Below are 27,696 nucleotides of genomic sequence, written 5' to 3' on the forward strand. Positions count from 1 at the left end.
TGGTTTCAACTGGTCCTGTTATCTCTTTCTGTCAAGGTCATGCTGACTTTAATAGTCGGGCCAGAAGGAGGCTGGTTTTTATTTATGTTCTCTTTATAACTCTTTGTTTTGGTGTGGTGTTCTGTATGCTATAGTGTTACGGTTTACTCTTATTATAAGTTCTTGTAAGTTTTAAGTTAAGCTGCAACTGGATTTCTTATGGACAGGGCCAATCCTGAATCTATTGGATTTGTGACCATTATGCTCATTTGCCTTCAGTAGCAGTAAAGCTCTGCTGGATGAAATACAATTGCCTCTGGTCTATTTTTTGGGAACTCAGCAACGTGTTTAAGTCCACACCCCACACCCCAGCGTGACATTGTTATCACCATTGTTATTCAGAAATAAATACATTAAAATCCCTGGCAGGGAGCTACATGAAACCAGGCTTGTGGGCTGCAGGTTGCTTGACTTCCCAGCAGGGCTGTCTTAAGCGTATCTGGCGCTGGGGTGCAAAGATTCACCCCCCAGGTTGCCCAGTCCCAGGTGCGCAGGAGGGCGGAGACAGCCGGCCGCCTCAGCATCTCGCTGGCTCGGTCGCCCTCGAACTCGTGGCGCAGCAGAAAAGCCCGCCATGGCGCTCTGGCCAGCGGTGGGCTTTTCCCCGGCCTCAACTCCAGGCCCCTGGACTCTCGGCCTGGCGCCCCTAAGAGCCTGGTGCCCGGGCGCCCCACACCCCTAGCACCTATGGGTAAGACGGCCCTGCCTCTTGGGATACTGCCAGGGAGACAGTCATCTCCAGACGATCCATCGATCTCCCGTAGAACAGCATCAGTCAGTTAGCGACACGAGCCTCAGACACATTCTAGGACTCGTGCACGCCTTTGCAGGAGACTCCACAACAGAAGATGCACCCAGAAGAGCATATTTACAACTTTATTCAGCGTTGGTCAGAACAAAGGAAAAACATGACTGCCTGCCTTCGTGTCGAGGCAACAGACAGAAAACAAAAGCTATATACAAAACGGAAACTCCCCGTGAGCAGGAAGTACGCAGGACTGTGACACACAACAGCCTGCTCCCTTTTAAAGGAGGAACGGAAATATCCTAACACTGTCTCCCCGTTATTTTTACGTACTGCGCAGGTGAATCTGGGCCTTTCACTTCCGGCAGGTTCACCACGATGCTCCCATCCAGGTCATGTCTGTAGGTCAACTCCGGCTTCCGGCTGAGCAGGTTGGCTGCCGTCGAAACCTCCACCTGCTGTTGGAGGTTCCCCAGAGTGCCCTTGGGACCTTTCAGGACGAACCTGTACAACGTGTGAGGTCTCAGGTTCGTGATGAGCTTCTTAGTGGCACGGCCGTCCACCTCGATCTCTTTGCCCTCGTACTGGATCTGAAGTTCGGGGGGGGGAAGGGGAGAAGCGAATCGAGATTTACGAGAGGTTGGCAAGTGAGGGAACGTGAACCTCGGGGTGAAGGGGGGGGGGGTCCCTCCACCCCCTACCCACCCCGACAGGTAGTGCAACGCTCCCCAAACGTAATATAAATCTGTACCGTGTACGGAACTGCAGAATTGTAGTTCTCTGGGAACTCCCATCCTAGGAGAACAGATGTCTTGGTCACCATCCTCACTTTGAAGTTTTTGGGGAAAACTGTTGGAAAGAAAAGCAGTGAGGGGAGGCGGGGAGCAAGGGGAACGGGGTGAAAAGAGCCACATTTTGGAATTCCAAACAACCGGCAAGAATCAGCATCCAAACTATCGGCAATGCCTTCCGAAATACACAACGCTACGTCTTCCGCCCAGAACGGTTGCCCATTCCGTTCCGTCCCGCACCCAACCCTGGCGCCATGACATCACACAATAGGACACGCCCCTCCTCCCTGTGCCCGCCCCTCGAAAACAGGCTATGTAGCTCCTGATTGGCTGCTGAGGAGAAAAGGGCCTCTGTGGGGGGACGGACATGTGGGGCTCATGTTTCGTTTATCTCCCCTTCCCATGTTTTGTGGTTTGCAAGAGAGAGAGAGAGAGAGAGAAAGAGAAAAAGAGAAAGAAAAGGCGAGAAAGCAGAAGAAAAGGCTCCTCCCACCTGTGATAGCGACTGCTCCGCCCAGCTGTCAATCAAGGAGGACTGTCTGGACTTGACTTTCGGAAGAAAGAGGAAAGAGGACTTACCTGCCAAAGGCAGAGAGAAGCCACCTGCCTTTCTAATTTTGATTTTATTTTTTTTAAAGGAACGTACTCACACGCCTGTCTTCCAAGCCAGCGGGGAGCTTAATGGCTTTTGATTTGCGGGCTTGCGTGTTTTTGTTTGCATTTCATTTTTAACCGCTTTGTGGTTTTGTTTACTTCTCTGCCTCCCGGGAGCAGCTCAGGATACAGGGAGAGAGAGTCACCGTGGAGAAGTCGGCAAGTCCTACCTTGGTCCAGGAGGAACGTCCGATATTGGACAGAAGGGCTGTACGGCCCCGGACCTTTACTGGTGTGGGCTCGGATTTTAACATCGTAGGCCGTGTTGGGCTTGAGGCCGTTCAGCGTGTACGAGTTCTCGGGAGACGGAGGGAGATCCTTCTCCTGTGGGCTCCCGGAAGAGGCGGCCTCGCGATAGGCCACGGTGTACTTCACAATGACCCCGTTCCTCTCGGCCAGGACCGGGGGCATCCAGTGGAACTGCACCGACTTGGAGGTGATGTTGCTGGCCTCGAGGATCTGCGGGTACCCCTTGGGCACATCTTCTGGGATGGTGAGCTCCTGGACCGCTTCCTCCCCGAAGCCGGACCGGCTTTTGACGGCCAGCTTGAAGACGTAGGTGGCCCCTCGGTGGATGTTGGTGGCGGTATACCTGTCCTCCTCCGAGGAGAATTCCAGCGTCGCCAAGGGGTCAACGTCCCTGCGGCCGAACTGCAAGCGGTAGCCCAGCACCTGACCCTCTGCGTCCAGAGGAGGCTCCCACTTGACCAGCAGGGCATTTTCTTGAGTCGGGTGGATCGACAGGATCGGCTTCCCAGGGACTTGAGGAGAGAAGAGAGGCAGACCAGGTCAGGAGGAGAGGCGGCACATCATGTGAGTTGGGAATTGATGAGCAAGAACACGACTTGCACAGGCTTGGTGGGATGTCAGGCCTAATGAGCACAGCAGATCATCCCCAGGAGGTTGAAAGTCCTCGCCTCCCCACAGCTGCCAAAGTCCCCTCCTCCCCAGGGCTTTTCCAGGCAATCAGAGACTGTGCCTGCATGCAGCCCAACCTCTCCTCCACCCTGTTCATGCTGAAGGAATGGGCTTCCCAAATCTAAAATTAGTCTGAAACGGGCCCCAAAATTGCGTTTTTCCTTCTCCAAGGGTGCATTAGCTAAAAACCATTAACTTGAGCCCTTGAGCAAATGTATAACAGGAACCCAGCTGTATAAACAAAGCTCTCTCCTTTATCAGTCCGTGACGCCTAATGAATGGCCTTGTCAGTTCCAAAGTGGAGCAGGGATGACACATCTGGGTCTTATCTTACATCCTGACCACACTGACGCACAGACCTTGTCAGCCCCCCCCCCCCTGGGAACGGTGCCAGGAGTGCTCTTAGAGTTGGTGACCTTCTTACCCCAAGATAAGGAATACAGGAACAAGAACACCCTTATATGGTCAAGAGTACAGGAATACCCTTTTATGGTTAAGAGTACAGGAGCAGCAACATATGTGATGTCAACCTGCGTATATAAGCTGACGTGGCTGGATTCCTGGGGAAGTGGGGAGAGGGTGCCTGGAGGATATATATACTGCATGGAATCTCTCATTTCTTTGGACTTGTTGTGAACTGACCACGCAAGTGCCTTCTGCTATCTGGAGAGCAGAATAAACTCTTTCTCTGAATCAACCTCGGTGTCATTTGACTTCCTTCCTCCTGTCCGGCAGCAACGCAGATCCCACTAATCGGCCTTAGTCTAATAAGGCTACAATGCTTCTCTTGGTTCTGTGAGACCAGAGGGAGGGGAGCTGGTTGCAGCAGGAGGGGGAGAAATCCGTGACTCTTCACCAGACGGACTTCCTCTCTACCTCTTGGCCCCTCTCCGTTTCTGCTTCTGCATTTCTCTCTTCCACAGCCTCTCCCTGGTCACTAAGCCCTTTTACCTCTTCTGCTTCTGACACCTCCTCCTCCCATAGAATTGTACAGTTGGAAGAGACCATGAGGGTCATCTAGTCCAACTGCCTACAATCTTTTGCCCAACGTGGGTAAACTCGAACTCACAGCCCTGAGATAAAGTCTCATGCTCTACCGACAGATGGCCAGTTTAAAGAAATGAGAATTTTAGGAGGCTGAGGATGGCTCTGGAAGAGGGGGCCGGGGTTGCCTAACAAATTCCAGCACTCTGAACAAACCACATTTCCCATAATCCTTTGGGGGGGGGGAGTCATGATTGTTTGAAGTGGTCTGATCCTGCCTTAAAGGTATGGCTTATATGGGGCCTTAGAGAAGTGAAGAGCCAATGCAGGGACATATTTTGGGACCGAAGTGCAGACAGATAAGGGGCTCTCAGGACTCAGAACAAACTGCAGTTCCCAGAATCCTTTGGGAGGGGGCTGTTTAAAGTGATATGGCACTGCTTTAAATGTATAGTGGAGATGGGCACTCCCTATTCTCACTCTCTTAGGGAGGAAAACATTCCAAGATGGTTCAGGATTTGTTCTGACTCCGTTAATTCAATGTTCTATGTAGTCTTTTTGTTTTTGTATTGTATTATATTGATTTGTTCCTTTCCCCCCCTCTTTTTCTAACCTTTAAACTCTTAATAAATATTATTTTAAAAAAGGATTTGTTCTGACTCCCTGCAATACCTTCTTGACAAAATAGCAGTGCCTCCGTGCTGGATCTATCCTGCTTTAACCGTTCGCTGTGCAATGGCTTCCCCAGTTGTGACACTGCTTTGTTCCTGCCCTGAGAAGCTATGGCACTGCTTCTTATATGCAACAACAGCGGCAAGAATATTGTTGGCTCAGAAATGGAAGCAAGAAGAAATCCCGACGAAAGAAGAATGGCAGACGAAACTAATGGACTACGCAGAACTGGATAAATGACAGGAAGGATTCAAAACCTGTGGGACTAGAGATTTGCAGAAGATTGGAAGAAATATACGAACGACTTGAAGAGCAACTGTCATCAACAAATTACGCTAGTAGGACTACAAGAAGTTTTGTAAGGAGAAATATATGAAATATTGCAAAGAAGAGAAAGGAGAGACATTAGTTATGAGATTTAAATGTAATAGTGAAAGTAAGAAATGGATATTAAGTGAAAAGATTGGAAAATTTTCAGATGTGATTGATGGAAGTCAAAGAAATTGTGTAAGGTATAAAAGTATGTTTAATAACTGTTGAAAATTATATATATATGTGTGTGTGTGTATGAGAGAGAGAGAGAGAGAGAGAGAGAAGCTATGGCACTGCAAAATCAGGAGAAAAATTAACCAGAATTACCTCCAGGATGAAACATTACAGGACTTCAGCAGGAGGATACTGGATATCTGCCGCAGTGCGACTGGACTGAAAGTGGGATTGTGTGTGACTGCCCTGAGCACGAATCATCGCAAATGCACACTTTAAAAAAAAGGACATCTGGAAGAATGGCAGATGCAAGTAATAGAATATATGGAGATGGCGGAAATGAATGGCAGAATCCGAGACCAGGGAGAAGAGTCGGTGGAAGAAGATTGGAAGAAATTTAAAATTTACTTACAGAAATATTGTAAAATTTTTGAATGTTAATGGCATTGAAATGAACTGAAGGGGTTCTAGCAACGAGGTTAAAAATAAGATTGGATGGATAATTAGACAAATAAATTGGATATGAATTTGCTGAATTAATTTTCAACAGGGATACAAAAAAGGGAGATGTGAGGAAGTCAAGAAAATAAGTGAATCAAAGATGAGAAGTAAAAAGAGGGATTTTTGTGTTTTTTCTTCTTTTTTCTTAAAATGTATTTTTTCTTTTCTTTTTTGAAACTATTTTTTCTTTTTTCTTATGTATTTTATAATTTTGTATTTTTGTGTATTTGTTTTTCTTTCTCATGCTTGTTGTCTTTTCTAAAACTTAATAAAAAATATTTATAAAAAAAAGGACATCTGGAGGGGCCGAAACTGGGACTCCAGATCATCTGTTTGTCCAGGCTTGCCTGATTCTGACCAACAATTGCTCTCCAGCATTGCAATGGGCAAAGAAGTGTTTCCCCTGCCCTTATCACCTGCTGTCTTGAGATTGCCAGGGGCTGAGCTTGGCATTTCTGTATTCAAGGACGGTTCTTTCTCCCAGCTCCCTGTTTTTATTTTCACAACAGGTGAGGCAGGTTTGGCAGAGAGGGGCAGCAGCTGGCCCGAAAACGCCCTGTGAGCTCCGGGGAGGATGTGAGCTTGGGAAATTGTTTTCCCTTTACCAAAATGTGAATTATTGACTGAACAGCACAAAGCAGATAAAAGATCGCCAAAGACCCATTTGAAAGATTTGGCAAGGGAAAGAAGCAATTTCCCCAAATTAGGAATTTTTTTTTATTTAAAAAAAGAAAGAAAACAAATTATCTATCTGGAGCTAAGTGGAACGAGTTCTTGGATAAGAGCTTATCTGCTGGAGAGATACTCCTTCAGTGATGGATGGATGGACAAACCCAGCAGCAATGAAATAAGATCCAGGAAGAAAATGAGGAGGAGGAGGAGGGGAGAAAAACATGAAGATAAATCTTCACAAAAGATTAGTTTTTTTGCGGGGGAGTGTCCTGGAAGGTCTAGTCATCTAGTGAATCACACAAGTAATCTTCTGGCCAATCATACTCGTCATAGTCTAGCTAATCAGAATCCTCAGCTTCACACTAATCAGAATCTTGATCTTCTAGCCAATCTACATCCTTATTTTCTAGCCAATCAGCATCCTGATCATCTAGCCAATCTATATCCCGATCATCTAGCCAATCTACATCCTTATTTTCTAGCCAATCAGAATCCTCAGCTTCACACTAATCAGAATCTTGATCTTCTAGCCAATCTACATTCTTATTTTCTAGCCAATCAACATCCTGATCATCTAGCCAATCTATATCCTGATCATCTAGCCAATCTACATCCTTATTTTCTAGCCAATCAGAACCCTCAGCTTCACACCAATCAGAATGCTGATCTTCTAGCCAATCAGAATCCTCCGCTGCACACCAATCAGGATCCTGATCTTCTAGCCAATTTACACCATTATCTTCTAGCCAATCAGAATTGTCAGCTTGACACCAATCAGAATCCTTATCTCCTAGCCAATCACTCTCATGAGCTTCTAGGCAATCACTGCCTGCACTTACGGCACTGAGTGGGATTTTTTATTTCCTGCGCTTCAAACTCGGATGCTCAACGTTCACCATCCACGCCACCTTGGGAAATATGGGTGCCTTGGTTGATAACGGGGTGCTACCATCACTTTTGCTTCTTATTTACCGCTTGCGTTGTACATGGCACGAGGCGATACCCTGATGATGCACTTCTGGGTTTAGTAATGGTTGTTGATGATAAAATAATGTTTTTAAAAATGATTTTAAAAGTAGAAAAGGAAGCATTCTGGAGCTGCCTTTGTGCAACTGCCCTGCAATGAAGGCTGGCGGTGTTACCCTCCGAGAGATGCTCACCTGCCCCCTTGGTCACGGCCACCTTGGGTTTGCTGCGGGCGCCGTCGCCTTTCATGGTATAGGCAGCCACAGTGATGGAATAGGCAGTCTCTGGCTGCAACCCAGCAATGATCATTTCCTGGAGACGGGAATGCAAGAGAAGGAGAGAGAGATGTTTTTACCCTTTTAAAATACCGAAGGCAGAACAGTTTGAGCTTGGCGGTGGCTGGGGGGGGGGGGCGCAACAACGGCGATGCATGCAGGGAACACAACACAACGCAAGCGAGAGGAAAAGGAAAAGCGGGGTTGCGGGAAGGAAATGCACACAGTTTAGCTACGAAAACACACAAATTCTGAGGAATCCTCTTTATGCAAAACGTGCAGCCGAGAGAGCGGGGGGGGGGGCCTTTGCTCCTCCATCTGCCTCCCAGCTTCTCTCCCTCATATCTCGGCAGAAAACGCATCCGCTGTCAAAACGTTCTGCCAGGTTCTTCAAAGGAGTCCAGAGTCTCGGAGGAGAGGGGAGGAAAAGAGAATCCAGCAGCTTCAAGGAGATTAAAAACCTCCTTTACACGTGCAAACACCATGCACCCCTCCCCTGCCGACAAGCCGATTCTGGAAGAGGGTGCATGTGTGTTTGAGGGCGGTGGCGGCTATGGGACACTTTAATGCCAGGCAGGGGGTGCCTTCTGGGACTGTGAATGCAGCTGTTTTGGGGTACTGCCCCGTCAGCTCAAGGCCACTTTGCCAGGGTCTCCCTTCCCTTGTTTCAGAGACGGGAGAGGTGGGGAGCAGGGCAGCAAGCGCAGGAGCCAAGGTCCCTTTAAAGGTAAAGGGACCCCTGACCATTAGGTCCAGTCGTGGCCGACTCTGGGGTTGCGACGCTCATCTCGCTTTATTGGCCGAGGGAGCCGGCGTGCAGCATGATGAAGCCGCTTCTGGCGAACCAGAGAAGCGCATGGAAACGTCGTTTACCTTCCCGCCGGAGTGGTACCTATTTATCTACTTGCACTTGGCGTGCTTTCGAGCTGCTAGGTTGGCAGGAGCAGAGACCGAGCAACGGGAGCTCACCCCGTTGTGGGGATTTGAACCGCCGAACTTCTGATCAGCAAGACCTAGGCTCTGTGGTTTAACCCACATCATCACCAACATCCTACCAAGGTCCCTTTGGCTCCCCCCAATTAAATATTTGTGGGGGCTGGGAACCCAAAGCTCTCCTGGTATGTCCAATGGAGGACCCTACAGTCTTCAAACAAAAACATATTGGAGATCCCAGGCCACAGGGAGGTTAGGCTGGACTCAACCAGAGCCAGGGCCTTTTCAGCTGTGGCCCCAATCTGGTGGAACGCTCTGTCACAAGAGACTAGGACCCTGCGGGACTTGATATCTTTCCCCAGGGCCTGCAAGACGGAGCTGTTCCACCAGGCCTTTAGCCAAGGGAGTCTGACCCCCTCCTTTGGTAATCCTCATAGAACTCTAGCCCAATGGGTGCCATTAATTTGATTTGAACTGATTTTATAATGAATTGAGCCCGGCTTCGGCTGGGGAGGGCGGGATATAAATATTTCCCCCCCATTATTATTATTATTATTATTGGCATTGCCGCTCAAATTGTGTGCCTGTGGTGTGGTCTTGTGATCAATTCTTTAGGCTGGGGCTTACCTGCCCCCTCCCCATATTTCCCAGCAAACGAAAGAGGGCTTCTGCCGTGGGCTAAGGGAGGCCCAGCTGGCTTGCTGCAGGGCAGGTGGGAGGGAGATTCTGCTGATATGCCCCCTGGACAGACCAGGTTCTGCAAGGACACTGAGCAGTCTCTGTTCCTGTGCAGAAAGCGTGGGGAAGGCCCCTCACCCCCGAACCTGGGGGCCATATTTTCTCCTGGGCGACCTAATGGGCCACTTGTCAGTGGTGGGCAGTGCGATTTGCCAAACACCACCTTTGGACACTCGGCTACTTTCCCTACTTCCCCCTCTCCATCTTCCAGCAAGGTGAGCAAATTCCAGCCCTCTGGACAAACTACGCTTCCAAGAAGAGCTCAGAAAAAAATGGAATGCGACTGCAAATCAGGGCTGGCGAGGGGGCAGTGGCATAGCTGTCAACTTACAGATCTGAAAATAAGGGACCAGCAGCCTCGAAAATAAGGGATCAGCAGCCAAAATAAGGGATTTTCAGAACACAGGTATGTTCAGCTTCTGAGCCCCTCTGAGCCAAAGGCAGAAAGCCCAGCCAGCAGCCCAACGAAGCCTCAAGCGGTGGTTCCCACAGCGCAGCAACCCGGCAAAGGGGATGCAGCAAGGAAAACCACTGTCACCTCTTCACTGCGAAGCGCTGAGCAAAGGCGAGTCCCCAGGCAACGCGGTCGATTTGATTGGCACAAGGCATGCAAGCTCCACCCCCCCAGTCGTTCTTAAGACTCCTTATTGGGTGTGCAATGCAGCCAAGCAACACAGTTGGAGCCTCCCTCCTCCCTGGCCGGCAGGGAGGGAGGGAGGGAGAGGAGCTGCTTCCTTTGAAACCCGGGAAATTTAAGGGACATCATCAATAAGGGACAGCAGCGGGACACAGGGCTGGGATAAGGGAGTTTCCCGCCAAATAAGGGACGGTTGACAGCTATGGGCGGTGGTGCCTTGGGAGAGCTTCCTGGGCCAGGTAGAGAGGTCTGGAGGGCCACATTTGCCCCACTGTACACGTGTGGTTGAAAGCCGCTATGAGAGCTATAAATTAGGAGAGACATCACAGAAGATAGTGATACAGTGGTGCCTCGTAAGACGAAATTAATTCGTTCCGCGAGTAGCTTCGCCTTGCGATTTTTTCGTCTTGCAGAGCGCGGATTCCCCGGGTATTAACGGCTTTAAGAAAAAGGAAGCAAACCCGCAAGACGTTTTCGTCTTGCGAAGCAAGCCCATAGGGAAATTCGTCTTGCGAAGCACCTCGAAAAACGGAAAACCCTTTCGTCTAGCGAGTTTTTCGTCTTGCGAGGCATTCGTCTTGCGGGGCACCACTGTAGTGCGGCGGCCCAGTTGCGGTTGGCATGGCCTCCCTTTGGCTGGAGAGATGCAAGGGAAACTGCCAGAATGGGGCATGGGAATGGAAAAAGGGCGAAAGCAGAAATCCACAAATGCCACAGCATCACCAACGGAAGGGAAAGGGGGCTGGGGAGCAGAGCGAAAGAGTCACCCGGACAAGAAAGAGTCCGTACTTACGTATTCTGCAGTGTCATCTGTTTCCCACTGAGCAAAAGAGGGTATGCGGTTAAGGACAGAAAGAGGAAAACGTGTAAGACAGACAGAGAGAGAGAAAGTTTGCAGAGGAAGCAAAATAGCCTGCTTCTCGGAAGCCCGTGAAGAGGGGGAGGTCGAAGGAGGGATGAGGTTAGTAGGATGCGCTACTTGGGGGGCTTGGACTAGATGACCTTTGGGCTCCCCCCCAACTAGAATTTTATGATTCTTACAGATAGCAGCGGCAGAGCTTTGAAAAGGAAGCATCTGCAGTGGCGCCAACTGGGGGGAAAACAACAACCCTTTTCGGAGCGTGGAACATTTTCAAGGTGAAAGGTTTGTTTTTGGGGGGCGGGGGGAATGTCGCTCAGTGGTTAGAGCTCCTGTGTGCATGCAGTCCCTGCCTGAAACCCTGGACAGCTGGTGCCAGTCAGTGGGGACGACGCTGAGCCAAATGGACCAGCGGTTCAGAAGGCAACTTATACTTGATGCAGGCAGAGCTCAGCTGCATTGCATATTGCCTTGCATTCGGAAGCTCCCAGGTTTAACCACCAACATACCGTATTTTTCGCGCTATAGGACGCACTTTTTCCTCTCCAAAAATTAAGGGGAAATGTGTGTGCGTCCTATGGAGTGAATGCAGGCTCTTTGGCTTCAGCGAAACCAACACGAAGCCTCCGAAGTGCAGAGGGAGCGCTCCCTCCACGCTCCGGAGGCTTCGCGTTGCTTTCGCTGAAGCCTGGAGAGCGAGAGGGGTTGGTGCGCACCGACCCCTCTCGCTCACCAGGCTCAGGGATAGCCGCCTGAAGCTTTTGGAGCGCAGCAGGAACCCGCGCTGTGCTCCGAAGGCTTCGGGTTCCTTTTGCTAAAGCCGGGGACAGCAAGACTCTCCTGGCTTCGGCAGAGAGGGAGAGCTGCGCAGCGCCCCTTCAGCGAAGCAGGAGGAGAAATGGAAGGGGCTCCGTTTCTCCTGCCACTTCGCTGAAGGGGCGCTGAGCAGAGAGGGGGAGAATTTTTTTCCTTGTTCTCCCCCTCTAAAACAAGGTGCGTCCTATGGTTGGGTGCGTCCTATAGAGCGAAAAATATGGTATTTAGGAAGAGCTTTTTTTCTCTCTTACCGAAGCAATTCAAAGCGCATATCAACATCTGAAACACATTCATTCCCTCCCCCCCTTTTGAAAGGCAGGATTAAAACATCCCGCCCACTAGCAAGAGGCTGCAGATAATAACTAAGAACCGAAGTGTGGTGGGGGAAATCCTTTTGCCTTGTTGACTAAAAGCAGATAATGATGTCGACAGGTGAGCCTCTCTGGGGAGAGCGTTTCAGAAGGAGGGACCCAGCACTGAAAAGGCCTGTTCTCATGTTGCCACGCTCCAGAGCAGCCTTTCTCAACCTGTGGGTCCCCTGATGTTGTTGGACTACAACTCCCATCATCCCTAGCTAGCAAGGCCGGAGCTCAGGGATGATAGGAGTTGTAGTCCAACAACATCGGGGGACCCACAGGTTGAGAACCGCTGCTCTAGAGCTCCCTTGAAGGGGATGCGAAGATAAGGGCCTCGGAGGACCATTTCAGGGTCCAGGTTGGTTCAGAGGCCGTCCTGGAGGTTAATAATAATAATAATAATAATAATAATAATAATAATAATAATAATTTATTTATACCCTGCCCGCCCATTTGGCTGGGTTTCCCCAGCCACTCTGGGCGGCTTCCAACAAAATATTAAAATACGATAGTCCGTCAAACATTAAAAGCTTCCCTAAACAGGGCTGCTTTCAGATGTCTTCTAAAAGTCTGGTAGTTGTTGTTCTATTAGACATCTGGTGGGAGGGCGTTCCACAGGCCAGGTGCCACCACCAAGAAGGCCCTCTGCCTGGTTCCCTGTGACTTGGCTTCTTGCAGCGAGGGAACCGCCAGAAGGCCCTCGGCGCTGGTACTGGGGTCCTGAGCTGAATAGGCTTTGTAGGTCAAATCCAACGCTGGATTGGACAAGGAAACTGATTGGTAGTCAGTGCAGTCTAGGTGTCAGCAATGTCTAGGCAACACGATGACCATGTACATACACAATAGACAATCTTTTATAGAATTCCTTAAAACCATAACAAGTCCAAAATGAAATCTTTCGTCTCAAAGTCTCTGAAAATCTTTAAATGTACCCGACTTTGTATGATGAAAGTCAAGCTGTGAAGCATTGTGTATTCAGCAAATACGATGTCCAACACTGAACAGTGATTCCGGATATTGACTACTGTTTCGTAGAATTCTTCGTCAGCGTGGTGGGAGGATATAGAATTGCTTCATAAACCCATCTTATTTCGAATGAATGTATGTAAATGAAAATAGTCACTACGTTATTACATGAGCACTGTTCCACAGCAGTTGATATTTTCATTTACATACATTCATTCAAAATAAGATGGGTTTATGAAGGACTTGTTCTGGTTTTAAGGAATTCTATAAAGTCTATTGCGTAGGTACCCTATTTTTTGCTCGATAAGACTCACCTTTTCCCTCCTAAAAAGTAAGGGGAAATGTGTGTGCGTCTTATGGAGCGAATGCAGGCTGCGCAGCTATCCCAGAAACCAGAACAGGTTTTGCTGCGCAGCAATCCCTCTTGCTGCTCTGGCTTCTGAGATTCAGAGTATTTTTTCCCTTGTTTTCACCCTCCAAAAACTAGATGTGTCTTATGGTCTGGTGCGTCTTATAGAGCGAAAAATGCGGTACATGGCCATTGTGTTGCCTAAACATTGCTGACATTCTCTTTGCAGCACAGGGGTTTGTTCAGTCTAGGGGTCTGCCAGGACTTGGTGTTATGCGCCCAGGCTCTGAACCATCTTTAAGGGCAGCCCCACACTTAGCACCTTGCAGTAGCCTAACCCAGACGTCAGCAGAGCGCGCAGAGAACGGATGTTAGGCAATCGCAGATGATTAGGAGAAGCAGCAGCAGCCCTCACCTGAGCATCAGCCAGCATCACGTCTTTGATCTGGGGTAGACCGCTGGCTTCCCCATTCTCCATTCGGATGTAGTGTACTTGGTAGCCGCGAATCTGCCCGTGCTGGCGGTTCTGGAGCGGCGAGCGCCAGGACACTTGAATGGCGGTCGAATTCAGAACCTCCACTTCCACTTTGCGTGGCGGGGCACTGGGCACTGGAAGAGAGGAAAAGGAAGGAGCCAGAGGAACAGAGAGAGAGAGAGAGAGACAGAGAAAAGGTGCATGTTTCAGCTTTAACACAGGAAATTCACACGATATTTCAAAGCATCCAGGGTTCAAAGGACCTGAGATAGGCTTCTTTGCCATTTAGCCCAATTTTATTTTCCACGCAAACACAGCGGTTCAGGAGTGTCAGTTCCCAAAGGTGTAGGAGTGAGCCTTGTGAGTCAGTTGCAACCTCTCCCTTATATCTAAAGGCACTAGCCCGCATGGTTCTCAAAGCTTGGGTCTCCAGCAGTTGTTGGAACTACCACTATCCCCGACCCCGGGTCCTGCTACGTAGTGCCACGGGCTGTCTGGATGCAAAGGAGTGGGGGGAGGCACCAGTTGGGGAACCCCCAAGGGAACCCCCAGGGGAAAAAGGCTCAGAGCCCGGAAGATTGGCAGAAGGAGGAGGTGTTGGCAGCTGAAGAAGCAACAGGCTTTAGTGAGCAGGAAGAGGCTGGGGCAGAGAGCAGTCCAGACTCAGCGTGGGGGGACGCGGAGACAGATATGAGGCAGGCTCTTTCCTGCTGTGACCAACTACCCTCTCCACTGGTCTCCCAGAACCAGAAGAGGCATGAAAAGGGTGGAGCAGGGATAAATGAGGTAGAGAAGTCTCAGATTGCTGGGGAAGGACCTGAAGGCAGTGGAGGAACTTCATGCTCCGGCACCGGGGGGTGGAGAGCAGGCAGGGGGCAGCTGCGATGGCACCCCACCGGGATCGCGCTGCTGGGGGCGCTGCGTGCCCCCGCACCCCTCTTCCTCTGCCAGTGCCCGAAGGAGAGACTGCGGGCGGGCAGGGACCTTCAGTCCTAGCAACCGCCTCATAGGGGCTGGGTCTTGCCAGGACAAGTTGCTTTGCTCACTGGGCCAACCTTGTTTCCTTGAATATAGAGTTCACTGACACCAGGTGTTTCATTGCTGACCTGCTCCTGACTAGCTCCTGGCAGCTAGGGGTGATGGGAGTTGTAGTCCAAAAGCAGCTGGGGACCCAAGTTTGAGAAACAGTGGTCTACAATGAGTGGCCATTGGCTCATGTAAAGGTAAAGGTAAAAGAACCCCTGACCATTAGGTCCAGTCGTGGCCGACTCTGGGGTTGCGGCGCTCATCTCGCTTTACTGGTCGAGAGAGCCGGTGTACAGATTCCGGGTCATGTGGCCAGCAGGACTAAGCTGCTTCTGGTGAACCAGAGCAGCGCACGGAAACGCCGTTTACCTTCCCGCCGGAGCGGTACCTATTTATCTACTTGCACTTTGACGTGCTTTTGAACTGCTAGGGCCCTTCTCACGGTCCCGCCAACCTCACAGGCCCGCTTGGTGGGGATGTGGGAGAGGGCCTTCTCGGTGGTGGCTCCTCCCAGGCAATTTTGAAACTCCTTCCCTAAAGAACCCTGCCTGGCTTCCCTCCTTGCTATCCTTCCTCCAGGAGGTGAATACTTTCTTGTTCCAACAGACTTTGGGGGAACTTGCTTTTAAGGAAAGGGCTGGTTCTGTGTTGTTTTTTATGGTGATTGTCTGTACGTCTATAATATACATGTCACATGACATAAACGGACCCCTGACCATTAGGTCCAGTCGTGGGCAACTCTGGGGTTGCGGCACTCATCTCGCTTTATTGGCCGAGGGAGCCGGCGTACAGCGGGTCATGTGGCCAGCATGACTAAGCCGCTTCTGGCGAACCAGAGCAGCGCATGCAAACGCCATTTACCTTCCCACCGGAGCGGTACCTATTTATCTACTTGCACTTGACGTGCTTTCGAACTGCTAGGTTGGCAGGAGCAGGGACTGAGCAACGGGAGCTCACTCCGTTGCGGGGATTCGAACCGCCAACCTTCTGATCGGCAAGTCCTTGGCTCTGTGGTTTAACCCACTCTGTGGTTTAACCCACAGCGCCACCCACGTCCTGCTCATGTAGCTCAGTGCTATGATGACTAACAGTAGCTCTCCAGGGGACGGTCACAGCCTAACCTGGAGCTGCCATGGTTGCTGAGAAACAAAAGCAGGATTTAAGCTAGGATAGTATTTCGGCCACCCAGAATCCTTGGTGATCCGAGTCAGTTAATCCCACTCTGCAAAGCAGCGGTTCTGGGTTCAAGGTGTGGCAGCTGTCAATATGGAAGAGGGAGCAAGCTTGCTTTTCTCCTGCTCTGCAGGAGGGTAGGACTCGAACCCACGGCTTCAAGTTACAAGAAAGGAGATTCTGACTAAACATTACGAAGAGCTTTCTGACAGCAAGAGCTGTTTGATAGCGGAAGGGACTCTGGAAGGTGGTAGGCTCTCCTTCCTTGGAAGTTTTTAGGTAGATGCGGGATGGCCATCTATCATGGATGATTTAGTTGAGATACCTGCATTGCAGGGGGTTAGACTAGATGTCCTTTGGGTTCCCTTCCAACTCTACTATTCTATGATAGGTTAGGCAGGAAGACTCAAGGACAATCGAATAAACATTTAAATACTTCAGTGTAATATAATAAATAATAATAATAACAAATTTTTATTTATACTCCGCCCTTCCCGGTTCAAAAACCAGGCTCGGGGCGGCTAACAACGAATTTAAAACACTTAATTATAAAAGCAGCATAAAATGCAGTATAAAAAACATGAATAGCAATAAAATTCAAAAATCAATTTAGGGGTAATAATATAGTACAGCATTAATTTTTAAAATTTATTTTCAGAATACGGATAGATATCTTTTCAAAATCAAGCACTAGTAGGCATTGTTGGGTTTTTATTTTTAAATGTATTTCTTGTGAATTAAAAAAATCTGGTGTGGCGCAAGCCTTTTTAAAAAAAATTTTTGGAAGTGTGGCCCAGGGGGAAAAGTTTGAGAACTGTTGCTATATAGCATTGTTCTTCTTCTTATTAAATTTATTACCCCCACCAGAAGTGGAATGTCCCAGGGCAGCCTGAAACAATTGAAAATTCAGAATTAAAAACAGCTAAAGACAGACGGCAGCCACAGGGAGAGTTGGGCAGGATTGTTAGAATCGCAGAACTGGAGAGCTGGGAAGGGGCCAAGGGTCATCTAGACCAACCCCCCGCAATGTGGGAATCACAGACAGGGGTGGGCCTTCAAAACACTCGTCCCAGGAATCAAAGAGGCACAAGTTCAGCATTTGCCGAAAGCAAATTGTGCTGCAAAGAACGGTGCATGGCGAAGAAGCCAGATCCGGCTGCCTTTTTGCAGAACCGCAGAATTGTAGATTTGGAAGGGAACCCCAAAGGCCATCTAGTCCAACCCCTTGCAGCTGGGCACAATCAACAAAGGGAATTATTTTTGCCAAGGGACAGCCCCCCGCCCCCGGTCCCACGAACACTGCGCTGACGGACTAAAATGCCACAATGTGGAGATAAAAGAATACAGTGGTGCCTCGCAAGACGAAAAGAATCCGTTCCACGAGTCTCTTCGTCTTGTGGTTTTTTCGTCTTGCGAAGCAAGCCCATTAGCGGCTTAGCGGATTAGCGCTATTAGCGGCTTAGGGGCTTAGCGGATCAGCTGATAAGCGGCTTAGCGGCTTAGAAAAGGGGGGGGGGAGGAGGAGAAAAAACCCGCAGGAACTCGCAAGACATTTTCGTCTTGCGAAGCAAGCCCATAGGAAATTTGTTTTGCGAAGCACCTCCAAAACGGAAAACCCTTTCGTCTAGCGGGTTTTCCGTCTTGTGAGGCATTCGTCTTGCGGGGCACCACTGTATCTCAAACAAAGCAGTGATATAGTCCTTAAATCCTAACACAGGTCTCTCTCTCTCTCTTTAAAATTGTTCCAGAAGCTCCTGCACTGTAATTGGTTTATCTTACTACATTACAGACGTGGCTTCGGGTGCTCAGTCTTTGGCAGAGAGTGGGATATTTAAAGGTAAAGGTAAAGGTACCCCTGCCCGTATGGGCCAGTCTTGACAGACTCTGGGGTTGTGCGCCCATCTCACTTAAGAGGCCAGGGGCCAGCGCTGTCCGGAGACACTTCCGGGTCACGTGGCCAGCGTGACATCCCTGCTCTGGCGAGCCAGAGCCGCACACGGAAACGCCGTTTACCTTCCCGCTGGTAAGCGGTCCCTATTTATCTACTTGCACCCGGAGGTGCTTTCGAACTGCTAGGTTGGCAGGCGCTGGGACCGAGCAGCGGCAGCGCACCCCGCCGCAGGGATTCGAACCGCCGACCTTTCGATCGGCAAGCCCTAGGCGCTGAGGCTTTAACCCACAGCGCCACCTGCGTCCCACTGTAATCCCACTGCGTCCCACTGTAAATATCCCACCTGGGATATTTACAGCCCTCTAAAACAAAGAAAGTGCCACTAGGAATTAATTAAGGGCATATCGAATGCCCAACCACGGTGGGAGCAAGGCATGGAGGGGAGAGCTGCCTGTTGCCCCTCTGGGCGAGTGCTCCGGCACCCCCTGCCAGGGTGAGACCAAAAGCACGCACACATAGTGGAATTATTCTACGAGAGTTGTGTCTCTGCATGAGTCCCTGCTCTGGGCTAATTTCATGCAGAAATAAAGGGGAGGAGGCTCTTCGGATGGAGCTAAGCCCTCAATCACACACCACTGGAAAGTAGATTTTTTTTTTATTTTACAGGGGAGCAAGTGTGAAGTATGCGCCTGTCCCGTAAGGGGATCGAACCTGCAGCCTTAGCTGTTATCACCACCGTGGTCTCACCAACTGTTTATCTATTGCCTGCCCTTCACCTTAAGGTCCCAGGGCAGGTTTCAACGTTAAAACGCAACATTACAAAGCAGCTTAAAGTGAATTGCAATGAGAAGAGAGTAAGTTGGGGCCCAAAAGTCAGTAAGGATGTCTTTGGCATTCTCTGCAAGCTCTACAATGAAGGTGCCAGGCGCATCTCTGAATGCAGAGAGTTCCACGGCTAGCTTAGGGGCTGCCACAGAGAAGGCCCCGTCCCCCTGGGCTGCCACTCTAAGGAACAACCAAGAGCCCCCTCCCCACTGCTGATCTCAGCACCTGAGAGGCTACGTGGCAGCCTTTTATTTTATTGTATTTTAGTGTTCTGTTGGAAGCCGCCCAGAGTGGCTGGGGAAACCCAGCCAGATGGGCGGGGTATAAATAAATTATTATTATTATTATTATTATTATTATTATTATTATTATTATTATTTGTGGCTCAAGTCGTTGAGGGCTTTCAAGACCAACACGAACACCTCAAACTGGGCTTGGAAATAAACCGGCATGTTTTAAAAAGCGAACTACACATTTGCATTTGAAACCCAACTCTGGGAGGTTGCATTTCAGACTGACATTTCTGGGTCGCCTTCAAGGGCGGCCTCCTGTACAGCGAATTGCGGTAGCCCAGCCTGGAAGTTACCAGAAAGAGCGTGGAGAGTGCATAGGTTTTGGAAAGCCTGCCTTAAAAGGCTCCTTATAGCTCTGTTTGGGACACCCGGACAAGGGCTGTCTTAAGCATACGCAGTGCCGCAGGTGCAAAGATCTGCCCGGTGGACCCCCCTCCAGGTTGCCCAGTCCCAGCGCACAGGAGCGTGGCCACCTCAGCGACTCGCTGACTCAGTTGCCCCTGAACTTGCGGCGCAGAGCCGCCGCAGTAGCAGAGCCTGCTGCGGCACTCCGACTGACGGCAATTTGGAAACAGTGGCTCATGTTCTCCTGTCCTGTCCCCTTTATAAAGATCTGAGGAATGAGATCAACACCCCACTCTTATTTACCATCCCAGGTCGCCCATCTGTGGCCACATTGTTCTTTCTTTGTGCATTTTAACTGTCTTAATGTTGTATTTTAATCTTGTTTTTAAGTTGTATTCATTCAACTCGTTTTTATTATTGGTTGTTAGCAGCCCTGAGCCCGGCCTTGGCTGGGGAGGGCGGGGTATAAATTATTATTATTATTATTATTATTATTATTATTATTATTATTATCAAAATGATCCGACAACAGCAAAGGTTGCTAGGTTTATCGAGGGTGCAATGAGATTAAGGGCCACTATCTGAACGATAATCTTGGTCATTTGAATGCCCTTTTTTCCCCTTTATGTTGTCTTTTAAATTGTATATATTGCTTGTTTTATGTTGCTATGGCCGTTGGCTAATGTGAATAAAGTTTATCTATCTATTCCGGGCCCCGGACTCTCGGCCTGGCGCCCGGGTGCCCTGCCCCCTTAGCACCTATGGGTAAGACGGGCCCTGATCCTGCCCTCCATCCTTGCCCCACCCAATATCTCTGTCCTAACTCTCCAGGAGGCTCAACAGAGAAGCAGAGGAACCAATTACCGTCTTCGTCGGTGCGGACGATGACCGGTGAGCTTTCTGGCCCGGGTCCCACCATCGTGTGTGCCACCACAGTGATCCGGTATTCGGTCCACTTCTCCAGCGATTCCAGCAGGATCTGATTGGTGCTTGCGTGAATGTTCGTCACCTCTCTTGGCTCCGTGTCCTCTGAGTCCAGGGCTCGGTAGCGAACGCTATATCCGTTCAAGACGCCATTTTGGCTCTCGGCTGGAGGGGGCCGCCAACTTACCAGAATGGCCGTGGATCTGGTGCTGATACATTTTACGTCTCGAGGGGGGGCGGACGGTTCTGTTGTTGGGTGGGAGGAGGGAAGAAGGGAGCAGTAGGGGAAGTTCGGGGCGGGGGCAAGGAGGAAGGGGAGAGGTATTGGGGACAGCGGGAGGGGGGGGGTCGGGTCAGGAAAACAACAAAAGATGGGGAAGGGGGAAAAAAGAAAAACAGGAAAAATGATAACAAAAAAATCTAAAACGAAACGTACGAAAATTTGGCTTAGTAGGACAAAATTTAAAAGGGGGGGGGGAGAAATTAAAAAAAAGAAACGAGCTCTGCTTCCTTTAAATAAATAAAAAAAACAAAACGAACAAAGCCAAAATTGCAACAGAAACAAAGCGAGGGAGGGTCTTGCGATGCGAATCGTACAAAGCAAAATAATTGGCTTGCACAGATAGGCAAAGGTCTCTTCTCAAAGGCTTATAAGGCCACTACAGATTTATATCCTGCCCGTTCCTTTGGAACAGAATCTATCTAGGGCCAAATTTGCACTGTGTGCTTCTAGTGCTGTGACGCCACTTCGAGCACCCAAAGAATCCTGGGATCTGTAATTGGTTCAGGGTGCTGTGCGTTCTTAGGACAGCCATAGGCAAACTCTGGCCCTCCAGATGTTTGGGACTACAACTCCCATCATCCCTAGCTAACGGGACCAGTGGTCAGGGATGATGGGAATTGTAGTCCCAAACATCTGGAGGGTCGGAGTTTGCCTAGGAACAAATTACAGGTCCCAGGATTCTTCGAGGGGAAAGCCGCGACTGTTTAAAGCGGCAGCACAGAGCTTTACGGTGTGATTGTGGCCAAGCTCAACAGTCAGAATTACTCATCTACATGGATTTGGGAGACGGGGAGACGGGGTCCCCCCTCCCCACGCCAGAAGAGATTGTGCCCATTTTAAATAGGGAAAAAACCCACGTAGGTGGTGGATCCTGCTGCGATTCTCTGCAGTGCTTCCACAAAAGCAGCAAGGGGAAATTTCCCTCGGTTCTCCCCGGTCCAAAGGACTGGACATCTCCTCCAGTTCTTCACACAGGGAAGAGAAACTTCCGCAGGTGCTGTAGGCCAGCAGAAAATTGAAGCAGGAACACAAAATGGGCAGACAGATCCTTTGACCAAGAAAGGCCATCAGATCTACTTGACTATTAAGCAGTCCAGTCTGCTGCTACACATTTCGGCAGGCGGTGCTGCTTACTCCCGAGTAGCTCTGCTGCTTCGGGGAAGATGCAGCCTTTATCTGCAAAAGTCTATTTGGAGGCTGGAGCACGGAGGGCAACTTTTTCTTCCCCACTTCCCAGCTACCAATTCCCCCCCAGGGAAGAACTGCAAAGGGGGTCCCTACGTCTGATGATGATGATAATAATAATAATAATAATAATAATAATAATAATAATAATAATTTATTATTTATACCCCGCTCATCTGGCTGGGCTTCCCCAGCCACTCTGGGTGGCTTCCCAAAAAATATTAAAATACTGTAATACATCAAACATTAAAAGCTTGAGTGCTACACTGAAGCATAGCTACACTGCTTTGCGCCTCTGCAACATCTGGCGCAGGGCGGACTACACTGAGTGGCAGAAGCTCTGCCCCATTTCAGGCAGGCAGCATTCCCAGTCCTAACTGGAGGTGCTGGCACTGAACCTGGGAACTTCAGCCTGTGCTCTACAATGGAGCTGCAGGTCCTCCTGTAAGTCTAAGGTTCTAGTCCAGGGGTCTGCAACCTAAGGCCCGTGGGCCAGAAGCGGCCTGCGGAGGTTGTTTGACCAGCCCCCGAACCGAGCTGCCCGCTCGCGGGCCGCGCTAAACCACTGCAGGGGACTCACTTCCGCAGAACTGAAAATTGCATCTGCGCAGATGCTGAAAATCACAGGATCCGGCCCACAGAGGGATCACTGCGGGACTGATTCGGCCCAGGCAAGATAAACCTTGCTGACCCTTGTTCTAGTCCACATGGTTCCCAGTGGAGAGCTGGCATTTACAGGAAAATGCCTTAAAGTAAGTCAGATCATTGGGCTCTCTAAAGTGGTGGCTAGCGCTGTGGCAGCTGTCCTGAAGTTCAGGCATTGGACATTCTCAGCCCTACCGGCAGATGCCAGATGCCTGACCCCGGGACCTGATGCATGCAAAACAGATGCTCTGTTGCTGACCTACGGCGGTCCTCAGCCCCCCTTCCTCTTGCTGAACACCTGCTCAAAAGGGGTTTTGGAGAGCTCACTGCAACCCAGCAAGCAATTCCTTCCAGGTCTGATATGCAAACGAAGTTAAAGTCCCCCAGTTGCCAAAGAGCTGCAGTGCTCACGGCGTAAAGATTTGCTGGAAGAATTAGCACGCTGGGGTTACGGTGCTAATTTTGCATGGCAATTTTGCGTTTTCTTCTTTCTTTCCCCCAAAGTTGTTCAAATATGGGGAAGAACGGCCTACGCTGTTTCAACAGGGAGAGGGAAATCAGGAGGGTCTTCCTGGAGCAACAGAAGGGTTATAGCCAACTAAGCTCTACTCACGAGTAGACCCACCGAAATGAACAGGCCTAAGTAAATTGCATCCATTAATTTCAATGGGTCACCTCTGACTTACGCTGGAGGGATCTACTCTGAAAATGAGTACAATCACACAGCGTCAATCAGTTATCACATGTGATGAATCTCTGGATCCATCGTTCTGATTTTGCTCTCCTCCTAAATTTATGCCCCAAATCTCCCAGCTCAGGTGGGAATACAGCTGTTGGGTTGCTGAAATAACAATTGGAACCAGGATTTCAATGAATACTGAGGTTAGGCAAAACTAAACAGAAAGTTGGCTGTGCTAGATACACATCCACCGGGCTTTGTTACAAAGCTGCTTTCGAGATAGAGAGAGAGTTGAGTTCTGAATTCGGAGACGATATTCTCATCTTCTCCCCCCTCCACCCCCCAAATTCTGGCACTGCTCCAGCTTGTGATCTTAACTGCCCCGTTCTTCCCCTTGAGTTGTAGGGTTGGTTTCCCCAACCCAATACAAAAATAAATACAACAACGCTTCCATTAATTCGGATGAGACATTTTTTTTTTGGTACTGCAAAGCTGCAGTGCTCTAGATCGGGACCACGGCGGGGCGGAGGGAGAGGGGCAAAGTTTTTTCTACTTTGCAAATCGGGGTTGCAATCCAAATGGAGGTTTCTTAAATTAGCCAAGGGGTGTGTGTACCGGTAACTAAGTACAGTCATACCTCAGGTTAAAGACGCTTCAGGTTGTGTTTTTTTGGGTTATGGACCGCCAAAACCTGGAAGTACTGGAACGCGTCACTTCCGGGTTTTGGCAGTCGCGCATGCACAGAAGCACAGAATCGCACGTTGCGCATGCACAGAAGCACAGAATCGCAACCCGCGCGTGTGCAGACATGCCACTGCGGGTTGTGAACGTGCATCCCACACAGATCACGTTCGTAACCCGAGCGTCCGCTGGACGCTGTTAAGGTCACAAGCAGCCTAGGCTAGCTGCCTTTTATCCTCCAAAACCAACTCTAGATAGAGGCCACGGAGTTCCTCTTGTAACTGTGAGGTTTGGGGCGGTGCATTTTGGGGCCTCATCTCTCTTCTTCCCCCCACCCTTGCAAGCTTCCACAGACCTTCACAGCATAGTGGGCACACCCAGGCCTTAGAGCCTTTCATGAGTAATCAAGTCCAAGCAACTTGCTAAACAGCCCATCAGCAACCCCTGGATTAATGTTCTTCCAACACACCAGACATTCAGAAGAAAGCTGGGGTGGGGTACGGCACTAAAAAGCAAACGGCAAGCTTGGGGCAGCAACGGAAAATTAGTAACGAAAGCAAGTCGCTGCATTAAAGGGGGGGACAAATTCAAAAGAAGGGAAATAATGATTGTAACAAAATAAAATAATAATAATCTCTCTAGTTATACAAAAAAAGTATAAATCAAGTACTTCCAGAGTCCTCGTAGCCTGTTTTACCTACCTTCCGCGCATCGGCTAACTTTATAAGACTTTCTTACGAGAGCGCAAGGGCGCTTGGTGCGGTGGAGGCCAGACCGCACTCCTGGTGGGTTTCTAAGGCATTCCTCCAACGGTCTGCCTCTTCGAAAGAACGAGACACTAACTCACTTGATGCCCCCACCATCTGGGCTTTTCTCAAAGACAGCCCTCGTCCGCAGGGGGACGGTGCCGTCACATGGCAGGAGTCTCTCCCGTCCTGACCAGGAGATGTCGGGATTCGAACGGAGGGCTTTATGCGTCCTCTTCAGAACAGTTTCCGTTTCCTCCTCGGCCTCTTGGTTTTACACTGCAGTGCTAAATGCAGATCTCTGCGGGTTGCCTTTCAGCTAATTCTACTACTTTCTGTGGCGGGGGCACGGGCAAACGGTATGCAGTGCTCCAACGCATTATTCTGGAGCGACTCCGAGTTGCGTTTTCCTTTCTACAGGGCAGAACTGGCATCCTGTTGTCTTTAAACCGAAGCACCTACCGTATTTTTCGCTCTATAGGACGCACTGGACCATAGGATGGGGAGAACAGGAAAAAAAAATTTCTCCCCTTCCATTTCTCCTCCCGCTTGGCTGAAGGGGCGCTGCGCAAAGAGGGAAAACTGTGCAGCGCCACTCCAGCGAAGCCAAGCCTGGAGAGCAAGAGGGATCGATGTGCACCGACCCCTCTCGCTCTCCTGGCTTCAGGCAGCTATCTGCAAGCCTTCAGAGCACAGTGGGAACTCCTGCTGCGCTCCGAAGACTTGCGGATAGGTGCCCGAAGCCCCCAGAGCGCAGCCTTTGAAGCCTCCGCAGGGCAGTGGGGTGAAGGCACCCTGCTGCCCTGTGCAGGCTTTGCACAGCTAACCCCAAGCTAGAACAGCGAGACGGAGCGCTGCACAGCGCTCCATCTCCCTGTTCTGGCTTTGGGCTTAGCCGCTCAGCCTGCGTTTGCTCTATAGGACGCACACACATTTCCCCTTCGTTTTTGGAGGGGAAAATGTGCGTCCTATAGAGCGAAAAATACGGTAAATTGCTTAGCTTCAGAATATGCAGAATAACTCATCCTTAGTGTTTTCCCTGCGTCTTTTCTCATCCTCGGCGCCCAACTCACCCGCCTTTCGCTCTGAAGACTTCTTCTCAATGCCTAAAACCGGCTGCCCTCGCATGCCAACTCTGGGTCTTCCAACTGCCTGTAACCATGGGACGGTTCTTCAGCTAAAACTTTCCAGAAACCCACTGCAGAGTCAGACCTGGCCTCACCTACCCAACTTCTCCCCCCCTCCCCCTTTTTCTGTTTGCATTCTGAGCCAAAAAACTTCCCCAGCCAGTACCAAAAAAAGAGTCCAGCCCCGGTCCAAAATAATGTTTTATAAAAATAAAAGCAGAGTGCAGAGTTTCTTTGGCTGTACTGCTATTCCAGAGGATGGCCTTGCTCACTCACCCCTCTAAAAGCTCCAAGAGGAAGACAAGGTGTGCGTGTGCATGTGTGAACGCCCGTCCTTCCTTAGAGGGGCAGGGAAACAGGCGAGGAGACAGGGGATCTCCTCCCGTCCAAGCAAAGCAGGGGAGGCAGAAGAACCACAGCTCCTACTTGTCTGGACCGCATCGTCTGCGCAGGAGGACCTTCATGGCCTTTTCATCACAATCCAGCCCAACCTGTGCAAATCCAGGGGTGTCTGTCTGCATGTGTGCGTTGCATGAGGGACAGCCATTCCCGACAGAAGACGCAGGAGGTTTTGCAGCGACTGGAGCGAGGTCAGAACTTTCCCTTTGGAGACAGCTCCGAAACAAGCCTTCGCCCACCTCCAGCTCACTTGTCCTGCGCCTCCTTCCTCCCCCGACCCCCCGTGGGGTTTCCCGAAGGCCGGCAGGAGTAGGGGAGCGTACCCAGAGCTGCGTGGAGCGTGGCCGAGAGAGAGAGAGAGGGGTGCCGAGCATGCGGGAAAGGTAACAGGTTGGGCTGTATTTGTGAATCCGCTTGAGACCAGCCAGTACTCACCTTCTGCTGCTGCTGCTTTCACGCGGCCTGACTGTCCAGGCCCCAAGAATCGGGCCCCTTCACTGAGTTGCCATATACCAAATGCAAAGTGGCTTTACTTGTTGGTTGTTTGTTTGTTTGTTTTTAACCCTTTAGGTACCATAGACTTTGCATACATCTGTTCGATGTCACTGGCTTATTCTATGCGCAGAAAGAGGGGGGGGGTTTGCAAGCTTGCAACTCTTTTAAGAGTTCTAAATCACAAAGACAACCTTTTCTCCCCCTTAAATGCGTTTTCAACAGAGTTTAAAGCTCTGGAGGCACGGTGGCGCGGGGGCTCTCTCTTTATCCTGCCCTCACTGTTTCCCTACAAATCTGTCCCGTGCACTTTGCACGCCCGTGAAAGTCCTCTGAATGGGTTAGCGCTTCCCAAAAATACTGAAAAGAAATTGTTGTTGTTATTATTATTATTTCTAAGGGAACCAATCGGCCAGCAAGAGCTAAGCCCAAATCTGTCACTTTTACTGTTGGGTTAGAAATGGCAACATATCCACCAATAATCACTGATCTGGTTTGCATTTTTAAAAATTATTTTTTAGGTCCCTCCCAGCCAATTTTCTTTTCGTTCCACTAGATTTTCCTCCAGGTGTTCTACAGTCTATTGTCTCTGGTACTTGAAGAGTTAAAGGCAGAATTCTTTTGCAAGATCAAAAAATAATACTTTACCTTTAGTTTAATGGATTTTTTTTTAAACAAAAAACGGGTTTTGGATGCTCGGGAACGCCACCCTGGCGGAGTAGCACGGAAAATGGTGCGGCGGGATGTGCTGGCATGCGGGGGGAGGATGGTTGGGGGGGTAGGGAAAGGAAATCTTGCCCAAACCATGCACGCTTGCGTGTGAAAAGCTGAGACGGAGGAGAATCGCAGGCAGGGGGGGCGAGGGAAAGAAAAGAGAAGCATGAAATCAGAGAGAGAGAGAGAGAGAATAAGAAAAGGGTGTATCCGTATTGAAGCTTTATCCTGGCTTCTCGTAAGGCCAGAGGCTTTAGCATCAAACCACAATTCTAGGAAGGTTTTCTTGGAAATCCAGCACAGGCTTGGTACAGTGGTTTCCAAAGTGGGGGTGGGATTATCTAGTGGGGTGCGAATTGGCAAGGGGGTGGCAGGGAGGCTGGCATCCCTGGATCAAGATATTTGGAGACAACAAAGGTAAAGGGTGAAGGGACCC

General features: G+C 49.8%; 1 protein-coding gene across 14 annotated transcripts in view; it reads right to left on the reverse strand.

Moving 5' to 3' along the window:
* Positions 1–27,696, reverse strand: part of PTPRS (protein tyrosine phosphatase receptor type S) — a 327,352-nt gene that overhangs the window by 55,754 nt on the left and 243,902 nt on the right. For 7 of the 14 annotated variants that reach the window (XM_079960405.1, XM_079960406.1, XM_079960401.1 and 4 more), the window contains 7 exons: positions 20,250–20,555; positions 13,773–13,966; positions 10,805–10,831; positions 7,623–7,740; positions 2,400–2,990; positions 1,536–1,633; positions 1,118–1,374 (listed from right to left, as the gene is read on the reverse strand). In XM_079960405.1, the coding sequence (XP_079816531.1) occupies positions 1,118–1,374; positions 1,536–1,633; positions 2,400–2,990; positions 7,623–7,740; positions 10,805–10,831; positions 13,773–13,966; positions 20,250–20,555 (1,591 nt within the window). The remainder of the gene's footprint in view (positions 1–1,117; positions 1,375–1,535; positions 1,634–2,399; positions 2,991–7,622; positions 7,741–10,804; positions 10,832–13,772; positions 13,967–20,249; positions 20,556–27,696) is intronic. The other 7 variants (XM_079960402.1, XM_079960403.1, XM_079960399.1 and 4 more) reach the window with 2 other exon arrangements.

Source organism: Podarcis cretensis (assembly GCF_951804945.1).
Source record: "Podarcis cretensis genome assembly, chromosome: 18".
Lineage (NCBI taxonomy): Eukaryota > Metazoa > Chordata > Lepidosauria > Squamata > Lacertidae > Podarcis > Podarcis cretensis.